The sequence below is a fragment of the Vicugna pacos genome, chromosome 32, assembly GCF_048564905.1.
Source record: "Vicugna pacos chromosome 32, VicPac4, whole genome shotgun sequence".
NCBI lineage: Eukaryota > Metazoa > Chordata > Mammalia > Artiodactyla > Camelidae > Vicugna > Vicugna pacos.
In genome coordinates, this window is record NC_133018.1 from 2627857 (window position 1) to 2648884 (window position 21028).

Sequence of the window (21028 nt, forward strand, 5' to 3'; positions counted from 1 at the left end):
TCTTTTTTAAGCTTTGTTTCTAAACACTTACCTTTCTTATTTGGTTCCACGCTGGAAATCAAATCTTGTTTTTTCTTCTCTTTTCAAAGTTTTGTCATGTTGTCGTCTTACTTTTATCATTTTAGAAAGGACGGAGAGGGGAGAGGAGGAGGACGTGGTCTCCCCTCCACAGCCACAGCCACTGGCGGAGACAGTGGCCTGAGGAGGGGCCTGCCTAGTCCCCAGGCTGCTCTGAGGAGCACACACTCCTCGGCCCTGGGTGCCCCGACGTCCAGACCCAAGTCCCCAGAAGCAGACCCAAGATGATTCGCAGCTTCCCGCCTGGGGCTGGCCGGGGGCCTGGCCTTGACTGGTTCAGGACCCCCTCCACCCAGACCAGCTTGGTGACAACCAGAGGGGGCAGCTAGGGGCCCTGGGACCCTCCAAAGAGAACCAGGGTTGGGGGAGCTAGTCACCAGCCTTCCCTGCTGGCTTCCTGCCTGTCTCTCTGGCTCTGTTGGCTGTCCAGCCCGGTTCCCCAGGCTAGAGCTCCCAGCTGTTTGGCCCGAGACCTGGTCTCCATCACCCGATCCCACCCTCCCTCAAGCAGACCTGCATGCCTCAGCTGCCTGTGCCGGACTGGGCCCTGGGTGCAGGTCTGCCCCCTGCTGCAACCCCCCATGCCCTGACACAGGCCTGGTCCTGGTCCAGGAGGGGAACTAGGCCCAGCTGCCCCAGGGCAGCTCAGCTGGGTCCCCCAGGCAGCGTGCTCTCAGCCTCCAAGCTCTGCCATTGGAGTTGAGGACGGGGGCGGAAGGGGGGTGCCACCAGCTGGCTGCGGTGTAGTTCAGACACGTGAGGAAACTCATCAGGGAACGAACAAGACAGCATATACTTAAAAACGAGGTTCTGCTGGGCAGATTCTGCTAGGAGCTTAGTGGAGGTGGAGGGGGCAGGCAGGGGGGCCAGATGGGTGCGTAGGTGGGGCTGGGGGGCCCAAGGCCTGGTTGGGAGCCCCAGCATCCCCATTGTGACACCATGGAGACAGATAAAGCTGCCTCCCTTGCTGCAGTCTGAGTGGGAGACCACTGCCCTGGGCCGCCTAGGCGGTGAGAGCTCTGGGTTCGGGGAGTGATTGGGCAGGACGGGCAAGGACCATGGTCCTCAGCAGGAAGGCCCCACAGGCAAGGAGGGGGGCAAAGGCTCAGCACCTGGGCAGGAGTAGGAGGCAGGGACGCAGCAGTCCCTGCCCCACTAGCTGTCCCAACTGTCCCAAAAGCACAACTCCCCGTTGTGGGGAGTTCAAGCAGCATGTGGGGCTGTAGTGCAGCCTGTGTCAAGGCCTTTTTCATGTCTCCCATTTTCCCTTGAGGTCTGAGCTCAGCCGGAGCACAGGAGGCTTCCTGGGCAGCTGCTGACTGTTCTGGGGATAGGGTCACCATCCTTGAACTCCCTAGGCCCCTGAGGACTCTCCTGCGGGCTCCCCAGGGCACTGATCCTACTCCTGTGACTCCCTGAAGAGGCTCCCAGTGAACATGCCCTCCTGCTGCTGGTGCAGGTGGGGCCAGGGCCCAGGACGGGAACCGGGCTGGCTGGTGGACCAGAGGGGCAGGTCTGTCCCAAATCCATCTGCTCGATTTGCGAGATTGGTAGATGGTCCCCCAACAGGGGACCAGGCACTTGGAGGCGGGAGAAGAAGGCGTACTCGGACCCAGGTGACAGGGTTCAGAGCTCGTGGTTTATTGACACTTGAGCACAGCAACCCCTGGGACTTGTCGAGTGGGGAAACAGCCACCCCATCTAGGAACAAGAACCCCTCGACCCCGCACAGAACACCACTTTCAGGAAGCCCACTGAGACTGCACAGAACTCTTGGCAGGGCCACAGCCGCACTTGGCAAACCCTTGGAGCCTTGGCAGAGTGCAGGCCCCCATGGCTACCCTGCTCTGGGCTGTAGCCAGGATCAAACCTGACAGCTCCCTTGGCACGGGGCCCGCCTGGTTTCCCTGTGGTTTGGATGGGGGCTGGGCCCGGGAGCAGTGGAGCTGTCCCCATCACCCCAGGAATACTGCTGAGGTGGCCAGGACACCCACGTCCACACTGGAGCTCCAGTCGCAAGGGAAAGGGCGAGGATGGGCCATGTGCTGGCCCCGGGGAGGGCAGGGGTGGCTCAAAGCTGACTCAGGACCCCAGACAGTCTGTGCTTCTCCCATGGGGCCTGCCCCCCGTCACCCTCCCCACTAAACGCCCAGCTCCTAGTCCTGGATGCTGAGGATGGGCTGGGCCAGGCCAGGGAGGCTGTAACTGCCCCTGGGATTTCAGTGGGTTGGGAGCCTGACCCTGAAGGTGGGCGCCCTGCCCTCTCCCAGCCTCCCCTGCCCTGCTGGCTGGGATCAGCTCCACCTGGGAAGCTTGCTTGGGCTCTCATATTCCGTACAGGGCAGGCGTTGGCACCAGTGATTCTTTTCCAGTTCATTTAATGTTAAGAATAGACACTAATAATACTTAATCACCCCTCCCTGCTGGCGAGGGTGCCCTCAGCACTGGCAACACCACCCCAGGTCGCCCAGCTCGTCCAGCGACCCTGCTCCTCCAGAATGCCAGCCGTTGCTGCACAGACTCTGTGCAGCCCTGCGCCCTACAGAGGGGACCCTGAGGCCCAGGGAGGTGCAAAGACATGACCTAGTGATGCAGCTGGGACTTGAGAAGGGGACCGAGGTTTCCAGACCAGGGCCAGGACTGGTGGAGGCTGAGCATGCCCAGTCCAGAGGGAAGACCGGCTCTGGGCCTAGGTGCACGCTTGAGGCCAGCCCCTCGCAGCGGGTGAACTGGGCTCCCTGGGTCCCTGTGCTGGGAGGGGCCGACGAGGGGACCTCTGGGCCCCAGAGAGCTGGGCCTTCAGGTTAAATGGAGAAACACCTGATCACCTGGCCACTGAGCTCCACCTTCCCAAGGTCCACCGGGCCGTGAGGTTGTCGCATGCAGGTGGGCTGCGGGCAGAGGAGGCCACTGGCCACAAGAACCCAGGAGGGGGTGCAGCCTGGGTGGGACAGACTCCCAGCGTCATCCCCACTGCCTGGAAATACTGCCCGAGCCCCACAGGCTGCCTCGGCCTCGCGTGGCCCCTTAAGCATGTTTCTGGAGGAAACCAATTTAGCTACCAACACACAAGACCTTCTGGAACATTCCAAATAGCAGTAAGGACCTGCCCACTCAACAGAGCTCAGTCCCTCCGCCTGGGGTCCAATCACAGATGTGAGCGGCAGGGCCACAGTCACTGACTCCCTAGCCACTCAGCTTAGCCCTCGCTCTCACTGGCACAGCACAAAGGTAGAAAGAACTCTTCTGGGCAGAACTCTGGCCAAAATCATGCCACTATGACAAAATAAATCCTGCTTTTGTAAAAAGTGAAACATGCTATGGGACTCCGTCACGGGCCCGGCAGTTACAGCCTCACCAAAAGCTGTTTAAGGCACTTATTAATACCACCTGGAAAAGTGTTTTTTCAATCCTGATTTAGGAAAAAAATTCAGTAATACTGCAAAAGAAGTTTCTCAAAAAAACCAAAAAATAATACTTAGCTTTTCTAAAGAATAAGATAAATGCTGAGCTCTGTTTAAGTTACGTGACACGGTGGGTCCTCTTGGCACCAATAAACAAGGACAGAACCTGAAATACTGCTTCTGACGTCCTCTTCCCTGGAGAAGAAGACGGCAAACAAGACCCACGCGTCTTTGTCAAGCGTCCCCTCCCATGAGGGGCAAGAGGGAACCGGGGAGGTCACTGTCGGGTGGGCACTGCACATCGGACCCCTGGCACCCCCCTGTTCCCCACGAGGCTACCCTCCCCACTTTGGGAAGCCATTCAGCTCGGCCAGGACCCACCAAGCACCGGGACCTGCCAGGCACATCTGTCCCCACAAGCCCTCTCAGGCACGGGCAGTGAGGGGCGGATGGGAAATCTTTGCTGGCGCCCAGGGCACTTGAAAATGTCTGTGGCTCCCAGTTCTGCCCGAGAGTCCCCCACACAGCGTTCTGCTATCCCACGTGCATGCCCGCTGTCTTTGGTCTGGCTGCGGCCCCCCCCCGCAGCCCATGGTTCCACCCTGGCCCAATGGGGCACAGAACCTGTCCGCTTCCCGGGCCCTTCCCCTCGCTGAGGTCTCCTCCTTGGGCTTCCTCTGGAGATCCCACCATCCCCTGGGACGCCACCAGGATGGGCGGACGCAAGCATGGAGGGAGGTGAGTGGGGCAAGCGCTGTGCGGGTGGCATCCGCTGCCCAAATCCTGTCGGGTCCTAAGGCATCTGAGGGGGAGGGCAACAGGGGGCGGGGGGCCTGGACCTCCTAGCTTCTCGGTGGAGAGCTGGTCTCTGGCTCTGAGAGGCCCACTCCCTGGGCCCCGCCCTCAAGCAGGTCTTGCGGGTCTCGGAGGAAGACCACCATAACTGTGATGTTGTCATGGGAGCCCCGCTCCCGGGCCTCAGCCACCAGCTCCTCGGCCACGCGCTCCGCTCTGCCCTGCTGCCTGAGCAGGTGGCCCTGCACGAGGCCAGCCACATCCTGGTGGGGGACCACGTCGAAGAAGCCGTCGCAGGCCAGCAGCAAGTAGTCCTCTGTGCCCACCAGCTCTCGTGAGGCCGCATCTGCCTCGCCAGACACGTAGGGCTTCTGGAAGATGTCCCCTGGGCGTGGGAGAGGGTCGTGAGGCTGCACCCCTGTTGCTCCCCTGACCCCTGTCCCCAGGCCTGGGCCTCCTTGCCACCACCCAGCCTCCAACGCCTGGCCCATGGGGCAAGGACACAGGGCGAAAACGCTGTCTTGTGGGGTGCCGGGGACTACAAAGGAACAAAGCAGGGTAATGTGGCCTCTTGTGTCCCCAAGGGCAGAGTTAGAACCCAGCAAGGCGAGGGGTCAGCTTCCCATGACAGCTGTCTCACTTCAAAGGGGGTGACAGGCCCAGGACACTGTCCCGGCTGTGGCCCTGGCCCTCTCCAGCCCCTGCAGCTCCCCTCCTGAGAGGGTCTGGATGCTGGCTCCTTATCTCCCCCTCGCAGAAAAGAACACGGCACAGCCTCCTCAGAGGCTCATGCCCCACCCGGCCCTCTGCTGCCTCCTCTTCACACCTCACCCGAGAGTTTCCTGCTGGTCCCCTCTCCTGGGAAGGAGCCTGGCCCCTCCCTGCCTCCCCCACCCTGGTGTCCATCTCTAAGGAAGGCACCACATTTATCAAGAAGCAGCGAACTGCTTTTTCAGGAGGCTGGGAGGGGCTGGGGCCACACCGCAGGGGCGGCAGGAAGGGAACAATTTCTCAGCACCTAGAAGGAGGTCTGAGTCCCCTGCTGCAGCCGGGTATCCAGACATGATGCTGAGAAGACAGGATGGGGGAGCAGGCACTGCTTTCCTTACCTTTTTTATTAAGATAGGAAAAAAAAAAACCCATCAGCATGAAAGAGAAGCAGGGGAGGATAAGCCTCATTTGTGGGCTATAAAAAAATCACCTTTAGCACGTAAAGTAGCCAGCCAAGGGTCCCCTACTAGGTCTTTCTGAGGACCCCCTCCCATGAGTACACCTCATCCCCTAGGTGTCCTGCGGGATGAAAGCTCCCACGGTGTCTGCACCTGCACTCTCCAGACTCACCGATGGCTCTGGAGACGGCCAGGGTCCCGTTGACCCTCCAGCAGTCCATGTGGGACACGAAGCCACCCAGCGCCTCGATGCGGTCCTTCTCGTCCTGCGGAGACAGCCAGGGTTGGCTGGGTGGGCCGGGAGTGCGCTGCCGCCCAAGGGGAGACTGGCTGGTGTCTGAGGCAGCGCAGCTTTGGGCAACGCTCAGGGGAGGCATTAGTGAGACAGTGAGGAATTATGAATAACCTCAACGGCCTGTGATGCAGGAATAGGTGGTGGCACCAGCGTAGACGGACGGTCTTCCTAAGAGGCATTTGTGGGGCGGGGAGATGCTCACAGCAGCAGCAGGAGAGAGAGCCTTGGGGTCAGACGTGGGTCCCTGGCTGCCTCACTGTTCACGCGGGGATGCTGCCCCTCCATTACGGCACCAAGCGTGCGGCCACTGGGCTGGCTGGGTGGAACCTGTCCCCAATCCCTGCCCCTGGGTCCTTGTCCGCCTCAACCCCACCTGGGCACTGTCTGGCTCCACAAAGGGCTACGGTGCCAGGTCTAAGAGGACAAGGCAGAGGCCTACCCAGCCCCAAGTCCTAAAGATCTCTTTGGTCCTATAAATTCCCCTGGAGAAGTTTGTCTGAAGGATCATAACACAGCATCTCTGCTGCGGCTCCCACCTGGCACCTGCCTGGTCTGGGACTGGGGCATCCTGGGGCTCAGGGCACCTCCTCCTTTGCCTCCTGTCTGCTTGGACACCCATTCATGCAGCTACCCTCCCACCTTATCCTTCCTACCTGCCTGAACCAGTTTCTCCAAGGTCAAGCCCAGAGCTGGCGGCTGGTGGGTTCCCAGCAGCAGGCAGACCTGGAGTGCAGCTCTGTGCAGCAAGACCCCCGCCTGGCTGTCTCCTCTCGCTACCCCCAGCCTCCCTCCCGCCCACCTGGGCCCAAGAGGCCTCGCTCACCTGTGCACTGCCCAGGCAGGTGGCCGTTCCTCCAGGGCTCCCGGCCATGCTGTGCTCCACTGCTTCCCGTCACTTCCGAGGGGACTCGCCCACTCTCCTGCCACACCCTCCCCCTGCACACCCGGCAGCTTCGGGAGCAGTGGCCCAAGGCCCACGTCCCACCAGCCCCTCCAGGCCTCGCACTCACTGGGAACATCCCACCTCAAGCTCCCTGGCCCCCAGATTAAAGGCATCGCCTGCCTCTTAGTTGCCCAAGGCCTCTGAGACTCCCTGGCCCCAGAGCCTGGACTCTTTCTATCCCTCCTGCCTAGCTGGGCAGGTCCTCCCCACAGCTGGCCGGCAATCCAGGGCCAGGTCTCTTGTGAATCAGGCCTCAGATCGCCCTCTGGTGGTCTGATCACTCCAGAAGCTCCCAGGCTTCCTGACAAAGTGCCTCCTGCCACAAGAGCAGCGGACAGGAGTCTCTGGGTGGCGGTCCTGGCTTAGCCTGCCCTCTCCTGGACTCTAGCCCTGCCCACTGGGCTTACATCTGCCCGGGGATCTGGCTCCTCCCACGCATTTCTGTCTCCGCATCTCCCGCACCCTGTCCCTGTCCTGCAGCTCTCAGGACAGGACCTTGCACGTTGACCCCACATACTGGGCCCCCTGCCAGGCAGAGGGCCCTGCTCTCCCCTGCATACAGCTCTGGGCTCACCTGGGGCTCCTGGCTGTTAATGCCCCCAGCTTTAGGGGACCCTGGCCATTAGAATCAGGCGGGGAGCCCTCCCTCTGGAGGAGCACCAGGAGTTCCCTGGGAAGATGGTCCAGGGATCCACCGTATCCTAGTCCACCTGAGCCCTGAGCACCTGCCTGCTCTCAGCCAGCACAATGGGGTCGAGGGGCAGAGTGGGGGGCCTTACCTGCCGCTCTGGCCTGTGCGGCTCCATCAGTTTCACCACCTGCCCCTGCTGCACCAGGACCACCTGGGAATCCCCAAGCCAGGCCACATGCAGGGTCTTCCCGGTGATCAGTGCGCACACTCCCGTGGTGCCGCTCTGCAGCTGCTGCAGGCAGAGGGTGCAAACAGGTGAGGATGGCAGTACCCACCATAGGCCCAGGCTCCATGCTGGCCAGATGACAATCCACGGGGCACAGGAAGGGACTGATGCATGCAGGGCCTCAGCGATGCTCACCAGGACCAGGCAGGGCTTTTACATCAAATCAGCAAACGCAGACCCTGCCGTCCACGGTGTCAGAAAGCAGACAAGTGGGTGTCTGGGGAGTGGGGGGGGGTGGGAGGAGGATGACAGGACAGAAGGAACCTCTGGGGTGATGAATACATCTGTTACTGTGCTAAGGGGTACACTGGCACAACCTGTCCAACACCTAGACCGTACATTGTAGATTCGCAGTCTGTTTGCTACATGTCAATTATACCTCAGAAAAGGTGTTTTTAAGTAATCGTAACCTGCTCCAAACATCTGCTTTAGAGAGTCCTTTCTCGACTCTGAGAGGCAGCCCTGAGCTTCTGGGTGACAGTGGCCAGGAGGACTGGGCTCCCGCCTCACGGTCCTAGATGCTGGAAGGTTTTCTGTTCAGATGCAAAGCTCAGCCTTGTTGATTCTGCTGAGTCTGTGCTCAGGGCGTCCGATGACAGTATGCCCTGCCCTTCCTCATTATCTGTCATGGTGACCTGGGGTCAGGGATCTTTGATGTGACCACTGCAAAAATATCACGACTCACTGAAGGCTCAGCTGACACTAGCATTTTTTAGCAATAAGGTATTTTTAAACGTATGTATGTTGTTTTAGATGTAATGCTGTTGCATGTTTAATACATGACAGTACACTAAATAGCTTTTATATGCACTGGAAAACGAAAAAACTCATGTGAGTTGCTTTATGGCGCTATTCATTTTCTTGCAGTGGTCTGCAAGCAAGCCCCCAAGATCGCCAAGGTCTGCCTGCACTGGTCCTCTGTTGGGTTTGCTGTATTTTATGATGCTGAGACAAGCTGGGGGCCTTTTGAATACTGAAGAGAGTTTCCCACCCACAGCCAATTCCTAGACAGCAAGTGTCTCCCTGAGGGGTGTGCCTTTCTTGCAAGATCCAGCCAGTCAAAGCCCATGTCCTCAGCCACTTCCTTTCCCCTGGGCAGCATCTCCCCTGGCCTGGATGGCTGGGGACCATCCCTGTAGCCCAGAACCCACCAGGCCTAGTCACACGACCAGACCCTAAGCTTGCTGTGAGGAGCCCGCCTGCCCTGCCCAGGCCTCCTTGCGGAGGCCACAGTGAAGGCTTGGGCCACGCTCTCCTCTCTGCCTCCTGCCGACCCTAGTGCTTCCTGTGTAGCCCTGAGTCTCCCATTGGAAACTACAAATAATGACACCTTTCAAAGGAGATGTCTCTGCATCTGTCATCTCATCGTGGCTGATCAGGACAAGATCCTGGGCAAATTTTAAACAGGCAGCCCTTTCCCGTGAGGCCCACACAACTTCTGCTGGAGCAGGGGCAGCCTCGCGCTGCTTCTATTCAAAAAAAGAACAAGCACCCTGCACAGCAGGAGTGAAGGGAGGTGCCTGCCCTCAGGGTTTAGCGCAGGCCTTCTGCCACCACCGGCCACTACAGGTTCTCTCCCTCTGCCCGGCCTGGCCCCCTGGCCCCCCAGCTGCGGGATGCCCATCGGCCGGTCTCACCTCTCGCTTGGCTTTCCGGAGGAACATCTCGTCGGTGCGACTGAAGGCTGCTCGCAGGGCCCCTGCGGGGTTGCTGGGCAGCTCCGGGTGGCGGGCAGCGTTGGCCTGCACGTGCACAGACGCATACCTTGCGGCGTCCACCCCTCCATGACCGTCAAACACAGCGAAGTAGGCGCGGTCCACAGGGTCCTTGTGGGGAGCATGGTGGGGGTCACGGCCCTGCCAGCCTTGAGACTGACTGAGGCAGTGACCTGGCCAGAGGCTCTCGTCTGGGGTGGAGCCAGGCACTGACCGGGGCAGGATCTGGCGTAATAGCACAGCCTCCACCCGTAGACAGGCCACCCTGGAGGCTCAGTGGGGAACACCCCTTGGGAGCCTCCACTTCCGATGGGCCCATTGCTGGGAGTGTGGGATGAGGTGAGGGACCAGGTGGCCACCATTGCCGGGGAAGAGCAGGCTCAGAAGCAAGAGTCTGGGTGAACATGGTGCCTGGGCCCCCCCAACAGACGTTCCTCAGCCCCTCAGCTGGGAGAGCTGGGTGGCCGGTGGCTGCCCAGGCCCAGAAGTGCTGGGAGGATGAACTGGGCCTCCCAGACCTCCGGGAGGCTGTTCCAGAGCCAATAGCACCACAGCAGCTGTGCGCACCCCTCCCGCCTGGGCTCTGGCCAGCAACCCCACTGGGCACCAGGATCCCCACCCCGAGCAGGTTGTCCTGACTGGGGTGTAAGGCTCCACCCCGGGCTGGGTGGTGGGCACTCACAGACAGGCCGAAGAGCAGGTTGAAGGCGGGCAGGCACACATGCCGGTCCTCCATCCTGCGACGGGCATTGCGGATGGCGTGGACGGAGACCAGCCACTGCCGCTGTGGAGCCCGGGCCGCCATGGGCACCTGCTTCTGCCACCGGCTGCATGCCTCCCAGAGCCAGGTGAAGAGGCTCCGTGCCAGGCCAGCGGCGTCCAGAACTGCGGGGCGGGACAGGACCATCAGGGAAGTGCTGGTTCCGCTGGTCCCCCTCCTGCGGTTCCTGCATCTCCTGCCCCAGCGGGCACAGGCCCCGCCAGCCCCTCACTGCTGGCCCCTGAGAGCACAGCAGCCTAAGACACTGAGTGCACAGCCTGGGTCAGTGGCCCAAGAAGTGTCCGGTTTGGCAACACGCACCAGGAGCCCCCTAGAGCAAAGAGCTGGGAATGCAAAATAATCTTAAGGATCAGTACAGAATCGTTTATAATTGTACCTCAATTAGAAATAACATATGTCCAATGACAGAGTAAATTATGGTCTACTTTCCAGACAAAGGATTAAGCTGCTATTACAAATGAACTTCACAACTAAACCTGTGACTGCCCTCCGGCCCAGCAACTGCACCCTGGGACTCACATCCCAGAGACATGAAGACTGCAGAGACCTGCCCCAGGGGTCCCAGCAGGGTGTCCACAACAGCTGAAAGCTGGAACCGGCCCAGGTGTCCTTCAAGGGGCGAACGACAAACTCCCTGAACAGCGTGCAGGGGAAGGAAGGCCGGAAGGAGCTACTGACACACAGACCCTGGGTGAAACTCCAGGGAGCCAGGCCGAGTGAAAAAAGCCAATCCCGAGAGTCACACACCATAATTCCATTTATGTGCACCTTTGAAAGGATCAGACTGTAGGAGCAGAGATGGGCGGCTGTCAGGGGTCAGGGCAGGGAAGGGGCTTAGGGAGGCCGTAGAAGTAACACGACCATCCTTATGGAATGAAAGCATATCAAGATCCTGGTCGTCTTTGATGTTTTACTCCAGTTTTGTGAGATGTTACCACTGGAGGAACTGGATAAAGACCAGAGGGTCCCTCACTGTCACTTCTCATAACTGCACATGAGGCTACAATTACCTGAGAATAACGTTTAATTTTAAACAGTCAAAGGGTGAAGCAGAAATACTTTGCAAGCATATGAAATGCTTATGTCATGGTGTAAAAAAAGTTGATATTAAGAAAAAACTCAAAAAAAAGGAGGAGGGGAAATTCCACACAGGGTTTCATCATGAGAACGTGAAAAAGCCCTGACCCCTAGGGCCCAGAGAAGAGGTAGGAAAGGCCACCCCGACACGGTCAGCAGAGGCGTCTGCAGGGCCGGGCAGGTGTGCTCTCACATGCTGGCCCCAGATGCTGGTGTTAAAATACACCCATACATGCTTTAATACTTCTTACTTCCAAAGTGGGAGCCCTCCCCTTGAGGCTGGGACTCAGTGACTTGCTTTTTCTGAAAAGACTAAAACAGAAGTGGCCTGAGCAGTCCGAGGAGGCCCTGAGGCTTCCACCCCGAGGGCTCTGCCCCTCCCTCTTTCTCCTCCCCTGTCTGTCTCTCCCATTTCTCTCTCTCTCTCTCTCTCACCCTGTCTGTCTTTGTCTCTCTTGTCATCTCTCTGTCTTCCCCACCTCTGTCTCTCACCCTGATTCTCTCCCTCTCCCTGTTTCTCATTTTCTGCCTCCGTTTCTCTCTCTGTCTGTCTCTCTCTGTGTCTCTATCCGTCTCTGCTTCTCTCTCTCTGCCCCTCCCTCCTGAATTGCTGGTCCTCAGGGAGGCCAGCAGCCATGGCTAGAGGACACCCAAGCACCAGCGAGGCCATCTGCTGAGCGGGATCCCGAGGCTGAGTGACCCAATCCCCACCCCCTTGGCCTTTGTCTGACCACAACCTCACAAGAGACCCAGGGCCAGAACCACCAGCTCAGCTGCTCCCAAATTCCAGGCCCACAGAAACTGTGGGATAACAAATGTTTATTGTTTCAAGTGGCTCAATATGGGGACAATCTGTTATGTAACAACAGGGAATGCTTACCCCCCATAATATGAATTTTAAAAGAAAACCCCAAATCCTACCCATACCTGGCTTCTAAAAACAAAAGACTGACAAGTAACAGGTCCAAAGGGACCCTGGGGCTGTGCCTCAGAGCCTCAAACGCCGGGCACGGGGACCCTGTTGGCCCAGGTGTGAGTGGTCAGGGGGAAGGGCTCCAGGGCAGGGAGCTGAAAGCAGGTGCACTCAGAGGACAGCGGGAAGTGGAATAGGGGTGGCGGCTGCACAGTGGGCGAGCAGAGGCTGGGGAGGCTTGGGGGGGGTCTGTGCACTTGAGAGGTAGGGAGACACATCCGAGGGAGCCCATGCAGCAAGGCAGAGTGTCTCGAATTGGCCGCTGCCACCACAACCAGGACGTGGGGGCCATTCAGGTGTCTGGGAGAACAGGGGACCTGCAGGGTTGACCTGGGGGCTGTGGGTACAGGGAAGGCTCAAGTCACCAAGACAGGTCCATGTACCCTGGCCCAGTGGCTCCCTAGCCACCGAGTCGGAGAGCCCTGTCCAGTCGGTCTTCACGCCATTGCCCCTCTTTTCTCCCCTGGACCCGGGCTCCATGCCTGTGTCAGGCATGAAACAGCCAGGGAGGCAGAGGCACTGTGCACCCTCCGCCTCAGGTCCTGCTACCACATCAGTCAACATGTGTAAACTGGACCCTGGGCTCCAGCAAAGGGCAGTTACAGATGAGGACAAAGAGCCACGGAGGACCACTTGCCCATGGGAGAGCCTGTCTTCCTGGGAACCAATCCCTGTGGCAGGCCAGAAAGCTCTCAGTCATACCCCTGCCCTCGGGCTGGGATTCTTGTAACACCCACATGGTGCCAGTTTGCAAGAATGGCTTCGAAAGGCAGCGGTGACTGCATTCCACTCCCATGACAGGGTGAGCTGAGGAGGGCGGCCAGCCCAGGCCTGCTCGGAGGGCGGTGGCTGAGATCCACCCCCCTTCCCTGGCCCTCGGAGTGGGGCACCGACTCTAGGGTGTCAGCAGCGCGCTCCTTCCCGCCAGCAGGTGGCGCTACTTCCCGGTAGATGCAGGCAGGGTTGGGCGGGGCTGGCTTTGGTGACAGGCTTTTCAGAGGACAAAGGCTGTCTGTTGCCCTGCGGCTGGACACCGGGGCAGGCCTGCGAGGCTGTGCTGGGATGAAGGCGGGCGGGCAGCCAGGGAAGAGGGCGGAAGGCCGGCACCTACCCCAGCGGTGGAGGCCACGTGTGCCCCCCACTTCCTCCCTCTGCCCTCCATGTGACACTAATGCCACTAAGGCCACATGGATAATAATCATGGGAGGTGGTGGAGGTGCTGGGTAACCATATGTAAAAGGGATCAAACGGACACACTGTACACTTGGGTCAAACAATGTTACAGATCAGTTATGTCAATAAAAAAATAATAACAAAGTAACACAGCTGGATAGGAAATGGCAAAGGAAGGGAAATCTGCTGAGGCTCCCGTTGCCTCCCAGCCCTGCTCCCTCACCTCCGGGACCCCCATCCCTGCCCAGGACCCCCCTGTATCCTGAGTGCCCTGCTGTACCTTCTCCAGCATGGGGAGGGGTGAGCCCCTGCTCCAGGCCAGGCCCACACCTCGCTCCCTGCGGCTCTGGTCCAATGCGAACCGACATTTGGGTGAAATACTGTCGGAACGGACTACGAGGAAAGTGAGAAAGGCCTGCGAGACGAGGGCCCTGACTTATGTGAGGCTTGCTCCACCTGGGCTCCTCTGGCCCCCAGCCAGCAGCAGGACACACAGGCCTCCATGGCGACTCCCCAAGCTCTCAGGGTCCGAGTCTCTGCCTGATGGGTCTCGACTTGGATCAGCTGAGAAATGGCTGAGGCTGCCCCGGGAACAGCTCCCCCGTCACCACCCACACGTCAGCCACTGAGGCAGAAGAGTAGGTGTGCAAGCGGGTTTCTCCCTCATGAACCCGGACCAGGCTGCTTGTCTCCAGGCTGTTCTGAAACTCTGGGAGCCGGCACGGCTCCCACCAGCCGACTCCACGACAGGGAGGCCCTTCCCTGCAACTGGACTCTGCCACTCTGTTGTGAGCACGTGCCTGGTGCTGCCCACGACTGCCCATCCACCAGCAAAACAGGACGGAAAAGGGGGCCAGATGAGACCCGATGCTCCCCTGCGGCCTGGACCCCGTGCCCACTGAGCCCGGGGCCCCGAGAGGGAGAACTCACGGGTCACAGGGGCCTTCTCCTCCTCCTTGTCTTCATCCTCCTGCTCCGGCAGTTTCCTTAACTCAGAAAGGTCCGTCTGCAGCAGCTGGGAAACTGCCTCGTGGGCCAGACACGCAGCAAGTGGTGGTGGAGCGCTCCTGAGGACAGAACAGGAGTGAGGGACTGGCGCTCGGCAGAACCCATGAGCCCAGGGCCTGCCCCGATGCTCTAGGTGGAGACCAAGGGCCCCTTTCCACTCAGGGAGGCCCTTCCAGACGCAGCAGTGACTGCTCACACTTCATGCACAGCCACGACAAGCAGGTTGGCCTCTGGTCCCTGGGGAGCTAGACAGACGTCCCTATAATGCCATTTATGGGGGCCTGGCTGCACCAACGTGGGTGGGGGCTGTTTGGGAGAGGGTGTCACAGACATGTGAGCTGCGTCTACTGGCCTCGGTGGCCAGGCCAAACTGCCCAGCACATTTGGCTTCATGACAGCTCCTGGTCACCAACACAAGCAGGGGGTTGGGGAGTCTTACAGGTTGAACTGTGTCCCCAAAATTCATGATAAAGCTCTAACCCCCAGTGTCACAGAATGTGACCTTATTTGGAAATAGGATTCCTGCAGACACAATTAGTTGAAATGAGGTCACACTGCAGTAGGGTGGGCCCCTAATCCAATGATGCTGGTGTCCTTATTCAAAGCAGAAATTAAGGGGGGACTATATAGCTCAGGTGGTACAGCCCATGTTTATAGCATGCACAAGGTTTCGGTTTCAATCCCCAGTACCTCCTCTTAAAACAAATGAACCTAATTACCTCCCCACCAAAGTACAAAAATAATAATAATAATAATAATAATAATAATAAATTTAAAAAAATAACAAAGGAGGAATTTGGACACAGACCACGGGGAGACACCACGTGAAGATGAGGAGGGTACTGTAGTGATGAGCCTCCAGGTAAGGACCCAGCCCCACCGACACCTGACCTGGGACCTGCAGCCTCCAGGACCCCCAGACAACATGTTCCTGCTGCTCAGGCTGCCCAGCCTGTGGTGTCTGGTCACAGCCGCCCCAGGAGAGGACTCCAGGGAGCATGGGATCCACGGGATGTGTCTGGAAGGCCAGGCTGTGTGCAGCCCAGGGATCCTTGGGCAAGGTGGGTCATTCGGGGCTGTTGGTGAAGGGGGTCCCTTGGTGGGGGGGCCACTGTCAGAGTAACGGAAGCCATGACCTTGGCATGGCTTGAAGAGGGACGTGACGTGATCTGAATGGGCTTTTCCAGACCTCCCTGACCTTGCCTCGGAGGGTGGACTGAGGGGCAAGCACTGGGTCTGGCAGTGGATGGAAGGGGACCGGCCAGGTCTGCAGTGAGTCTCCGGGCCCAGTGAGGTCAAGGGCCCTGAGGCCAGGGGGCATGTGGTCTGGGTGGATGAATGGGGCAGAGAGCACCAGAGAAATGGGGTGACTCCAGGAGCGCCGCCTGGGGCCATGTCTGGGGAGCGAGACATGGTTGGCTGCTTCAAAAGTGACATTCAGGCTACCCAGAACAGAGCTGGGGTCAGCACAGGCGGGTGTGGGAAAGCAAACGGGGGGAAGGGGAGACTCCAGGCAGAAGCAAAGGGATGCTGGAGGCTCCTGGGAAGTCTGGGGGTGCAGAGACTGGACCCAGGGCATAGGGGGTGCCCCTACAGCCTCCAGGACACACCGTGAGCCTGTCCCTGAGGGCCAGGCCCCGCCCAGGGTGGCCATGACTGTGCCAGGCTGACACTGGCTTTCCCTGAGAGCAAGGACCTCCTGATAGCTGGGCAGGTGGTCACGTCCCTCTGGGCATCCATGGTGTATCTACAGATGGGCTCAGGGACCTAGTGGGATAACTATGTAATTTTTTAAAATGAGAGTGACTTCAGCGATGAGGCCTCTGGAACTGCTCTTTTTTATATATATAATCATTTTTTGCAGTGGGGAGGTAATTCGGTTTATTTATTTATTTGGTTTTTCAATGGAGGGACTGGGGATTGAACCCAGGGCCTTGTGCAAGCTAAGCATGAGCCCTGCCACTTGAGCTCTACCCTCCCCACCGGAACTGCTTCTGCAAAACCACCAGCCAAGATGGGAGAAGTGAGTTCCTCTGCGGCACAGGCATTTCCTGCCAGCCGCTGGGCTTCCCTTACTCCACTGGGTTCTCCTGCTCCCGGTGAGGGTAAGGGACACAGCCCAGCAGCTTCCTGCAGGCCAGCCAAGCCTGCTGGGGGCAGGGCAGCTTCCAGCCATGAGACCAGACAATGCCTGGCTGTGGGCCACGGCCTGGCTCCCTGGCACCCCTCTCGCCTCATCCAGGGGTCCCATCCAGCACCCTGAGGCTCCTAAAGACGCCAGTGACTAGGAACCCGAGACATGCTCTTGTGCAGCCCTCCTTGGGGTTTCCAAGGAGCGTACAGTCCAGCAGCAGAAAGTGAAAATATACATCAGTGGTTACAGCATCAGGGACACGCTGCCTGGGGACCTGAGACATGATCACTGACAATGAGGGGTGGGTGGGAATGGGATGTAAATCACCATGGCCCTGAACTTGGTGATCTGACCTCGGGACAGCTCATGCCAGATTCCATTTTCAACCCTGAGAACCCCACGGACCAACACAGGCTGTGAGATGGGGTGTTTCTGTTGTTCTAACCCACCTGGTCTGTGGTGCTTTGTCACGGCCGCCCTGGCAAAGCCCTTGGACACTGAGCAGAGGTGCAGGGTCAAGTCAGCACCCGTGCTCCCCTCCCGGCCCCCCCCCCCGTGCCCTGGCCCACCTGCCGCCCAGGAGGCCCATCACCAGGTCAGCCAGCTCGCCCTCCACCTCCTCCTGGCTGAAGACTGTCCCAGGGACCCTCCATGGCAGAGGACTCTCCGGGCTCAGTGGGGCTGGGAATTGATGGAGGAACGCGTCCACGAAGCCAGGGGTCTCCTCTGCTGTCTGACTGCTGGGCTGCGGGGCTGCAGAGGCCATGCCCAGGGCATCCCCGGGGGCTGCTGCCGGGCCCCTGTCAGTCTTCACTCTGTGGAGGGACAAGAGGCTCAGCAAGAACCCAGGCTGGGGATGCCCGCAGTCTCGGGGACTCACCACCCAGGCGGGGTGGGGTGTCCTTGTCCAGAGCACACAGGTCTCCTGGAGGAATAAGGACTGGGCTCAGAAGGGCAGGCCCGGGGGACGGGGAGAGGGAAAGCGGACTGGGAAGGCAAAAGGCACAGGGTACAGGGAGAAAAAAAAACACACAAAATCTCTCTTCTGTCAGAGACAGGAATTGAAAGTTAATTTCTTGATGTAGACACGTGCGAATAACTCAGAAAGAAGGGGCATGTGTGATGGAAGGTTCTGGAGACAGGCTCACACACCTTGTCACCCTTCCATGTCCTCACAAGGGAACACAGTACAGCCCCAGGCTGCAAAGAGCAAACAGGGAATACAGATGAAAGGTGCTCAATAAAAAGAGCAATCAGGTGAGAGCAGGACCGACACCCACACTGTAACCACGAGGGAGACTGTGTGACCGGGGACCAGGCCAAGCTGGCCTGAGCCAATGACAAACAACAGAAAGATGGCGCAAATCTCCCAGCAAGCTCAGATGCCCCTGGGCAGAGAGAGGCCAAGCTGCCTCTTGGGCCTGCAAACTGCTCTGGCCTGTTGCTCGGGAGAGAAACGTAACACTGAACCGCCCCGGGAAACAGCTGGCTGCCCAGCTCCCTTGCAATTCTGGGCCCAGAAATAAATACTCTGTAGGCCCTGAAATCCAGGCAGCTCGGAACAGGCTCCCTAGATGAGTGATGAGGATCCAGCGGGAGGGCAGCAGGCTCACTGACCTCCCAGGATGCACGTGAGGGCTCATGGCCTAAAGTACAGATTCCAAGACCCCTGCCTTCGACCTCACGGCCGGCTGGGGGATTGTGGGGGACGCAGGAACCTCCTTTTTGCCTCCCAGCCTTCAGATGCTGCTTCCCGGGCCTGGAGCCCCTTCTCCTGTGTCTGCTTGTTTCTCTGGGGGAAAGCGGACAGGTGGGTGTCACAGGACCCAGCAGACTTGTTTCCGCATCCCATGGAGGAGTAAAGGGCCAGGAAATGAGCTGGGACACAGCCTTCCTTCTCTGGGGCCAGCTGGGGTAGGGACACAAGTAATTTCCTGCCTCGCCCATCCTCTTCTCCACAAACTCCTGGATCTGTGATGTCCACCACACTGATAGGAACCTGGAGCCTGGACAACAGCCAGAGGGAGGAACTCCTACCCACAAAGGGGCCTAGAGGCAGCCCTGGGAGTGCCAGGAGGGGTGGGGGCAGGGCCGTGGCTCAGAGCTCTCCGAGGACCGGCTAAGGAGCAGGTCTCTGGAACAACGGTGGCCAGCAGGCAGGCAGCAGGACTGGGATGTGGTGGAGCTGGATCTGGTGGGGAGTCCTGACCAGGGAGCTGCTGAGAGGCTAGGGGGTGGGGTAGGACACTGGGCCACCAGCCCCACTGCCACCTGCTGGACCAGTTTGGCCAAACACACCTGCGGCCAGGTGTTCCCTCTCCTAGAAGGACACCCCCTACACTGCTCAAGAGCAGGCAGTGGCGGTGGAATAAAGGTGCTGCTAGCCCAGAGCCCCAGGGCCGCAGTCCTCGTCCTCTGAGCACGTTTCCTCTCTCACCTCCCAGTACCCTGTGGGTATTACCCCCACATTACAGGTGGGGCTGTAGCAAAAGGGTCAAGTCACTTGCCCTGGGGGGTCAGGCTGGGGTGGGGCTGCAGAGTCTGGCTCCTCCTCACTGGATGGCACCCTGCCCACCCCTCAGAGGCTGGCAGCTCTCACAGACCCTCTCCCATTTCTGTGCCCACTGCCTGCGGCAAGGCCTGGCTCTGAGGCTTCTTGGGTCCGCCTCCGCTGAATCGGCACCTCTGGGTGCCGCGCACTGTCATCCCTGCATCCCCAGCACTTCTGCTTACACCTGACCCCAGAAAGTTCACTTTTCCGTTTTTTTCCATTTAAATATTTATTTTGCTCTAGTTTACCCGTTTTGATTCAGAAGCTCAGTTAATACATATTTGTACAACTGTGTTTTTCTAGGCACTCAACTACCTGTTGAGTCCTGTTCGACTTTGGAACAGGAGTGAAGAGAGAGAAAGCGATAAACTGCATCATTGTTACAAAAGTATCATATTCATTGTTAAAAATGTTCCCAGTGGAGACTCCTGTCTCTTCGTTCATAAATAACCACTGGGAAGAGTATGGTGTAAATCCATCCAGATCTTTTCCTACATATACATGTTTTTCCTCTTAAGGTACTTTTTGCACACAATTCACTGTCCTATCCATTCTGAAGTGTGTATTTCTGCTGCATTAGGCACATTCACGTTGTTTTACAGGCTTGACTTCTCACAAGATTAGAAGCTCCCTGAGGTCAGGTCCCACCCCATTGTCTCGGGTATAATGCAGCCTCTGGGCAGCGCAGCGGCACCTGGCAAATGCGAGGGCAGAGGGAAGGTGTCAGCTTCCTCCTGACACCCCCAGTGGCTGGGGTGTGCAGCCTGAGGCTTGGCCCCTTGAAAGAGGAAGCGGAGAGACATTGTGGCTGCAGGGGCCAGCAGCACACAGGTCTAAAGGACACGGCTGGCTGCAGGGGATACCGCAAAGGAATTCCAGGAATGAACACGTGCGGGAGGTTGGCGAAGTGGTATTTGTCCTGCTAACCTCTCACAACTATGCTGATAAGTACAAGCCGTTAGGACACATCACAGATGAAGGAACAGGCTCAGGGAGGGTCAGCAACCCGACCAGGGCCACACAGGCAGGAAATGGCCAAGCTGGACTCAGGTGGGGGCTTCCCATGCCTTTGTCACTTCCAGCCCGTTGCAGGAGGAAGTGTAAAACAGGCCGGATGTGGCACAAAAGGCAGCAGGGAGCCTCGCGGTATAGCTCCAGTGGTGGGAGCAGAGCTCACCCACAGAACTGTGCCTCGGGAATGTGGGGAGTGCGTGTGTCACCCAGGGGGAAGAGTCCCGCTGAGTGGGAGGCTGCGGGGAGGGGCCCATCGCCAGGCCCAGGCCCTGGCTCCACTATGTTAGGTCCTGCACTGAAATCCCGTCAGCCAGGTACCGTTTCTCCCTGCTGCACAGAGAGGTTAAGGGGCTTGCCTGAAGTCACCAGCTGGAGCGATGGAGCCCGTCGCCTGCCTCCCTGCCTGAGGTTCAATCTCACACGTCTGGCTAAGCTGCTGCAGCCCACGCACTCGCCTTAATTAAAACACCTTTAACACACTGGGGTAGGGGTCAGGGTAGGGGCAGGCCCGGGCTGGGGGCGCTGGGACAGAGCTGCGGGGTAGGGGCCAGGGCAGGGGCTCCTCACCCTCTGTACCCCATCCTGCATCATGGCCCTCGGTGCACGGCCCCGGCTCGGCCACACCCCCGCGGGCCCGTCGTCCCGCACGGTGCACCCTCGGCGCCGGGCCCCCGAGCCTGCCTCGGGCTCCCGGGTCCCGGCTGCTGCCCCCGCTCTTCAGCCGCCACTCGGCCCCCAGCCCCTCGCGGCGCCCCAGCCCCCTATTCCGCCCCTCTGGCCCCTCAGCGCCCCCGCGGGGACCTCCCCCAGCGCCGCGGCCCCCGACACGCGCCCCGGGATGCCGCACCCCAGGTCCCCGCGGGCCTCACCTGCCACTCGGCCACCGCGCGCCCAGCGAGCCGCTGCCGGCCGGCCCCGCCCACTTCCCGTCCGGCCGCCGCAGGCGCCGCGCAGGCGCAGTCGGGCCCAGGAGGGCGGGGCCAGCCTCTGCTGCCCCCTGG

At 59.3% G+C, this 21028-nt stretch overlaps 1 protein-coding gene across 1 annotated transcript; it reads right to left on the reverse strand.

The window, feature by feature from the left end:
- Nucleotides 1–1695: 1695 nt before the first annotated feature.
- On the reverse strand, nt 1696–20956 carry PPM1F (protein phosphatase, Mg2+/Mn2+ dependent 1F). The gene is made up of 8 exons (XM_072952931.1): nt 20897–20956; nt 17032–17277; nt 14251–14387; nt 9999–10201; nt 9239–9427; nt 7464–7607; nt 5619–5712; nt 1696–4662 (listed from the first exon to the last, which is right to left on the reverse strand). The coding sequence occupies exons 2-8, from the start codon at nt 17226–17228 to the stop codon at nt 4325–4327; spliced, it is 1302 nt and encodes a 433-aa protein (XP_072809032.1). The 5' UTR covers nt 17229–17277; nt 20897–20956; the 3' UTR covers nt 1696–4324.
- Nucleotides 20957–21028: the final 72 nt, after the last annotated feature.

Coding starts and splice junctions, on each gene's coding strand:
- PPM1F (XM_072952931.1), bottom strand. CDS start 17,228: ATGGCCTCTGCAGCCCCGCAGCCCAGCAGTCAGACAGCAGAGGAGACC. Junction 10,202..14,250: donor GGAGAAGGCCCCTGTGACCC/GTGAGTTCTCCC, acceptor CCCGCCCCGCAG/TTCTGGACGCCGCTGGCCTG. Junction 7,608..9,238: donor TCCGGAAAGCCAAGCGAGAG/GTGAGACCGGCC, acceptor CTCTGCCTGCAG/CAGCTGCAGAGCGGCACCAC.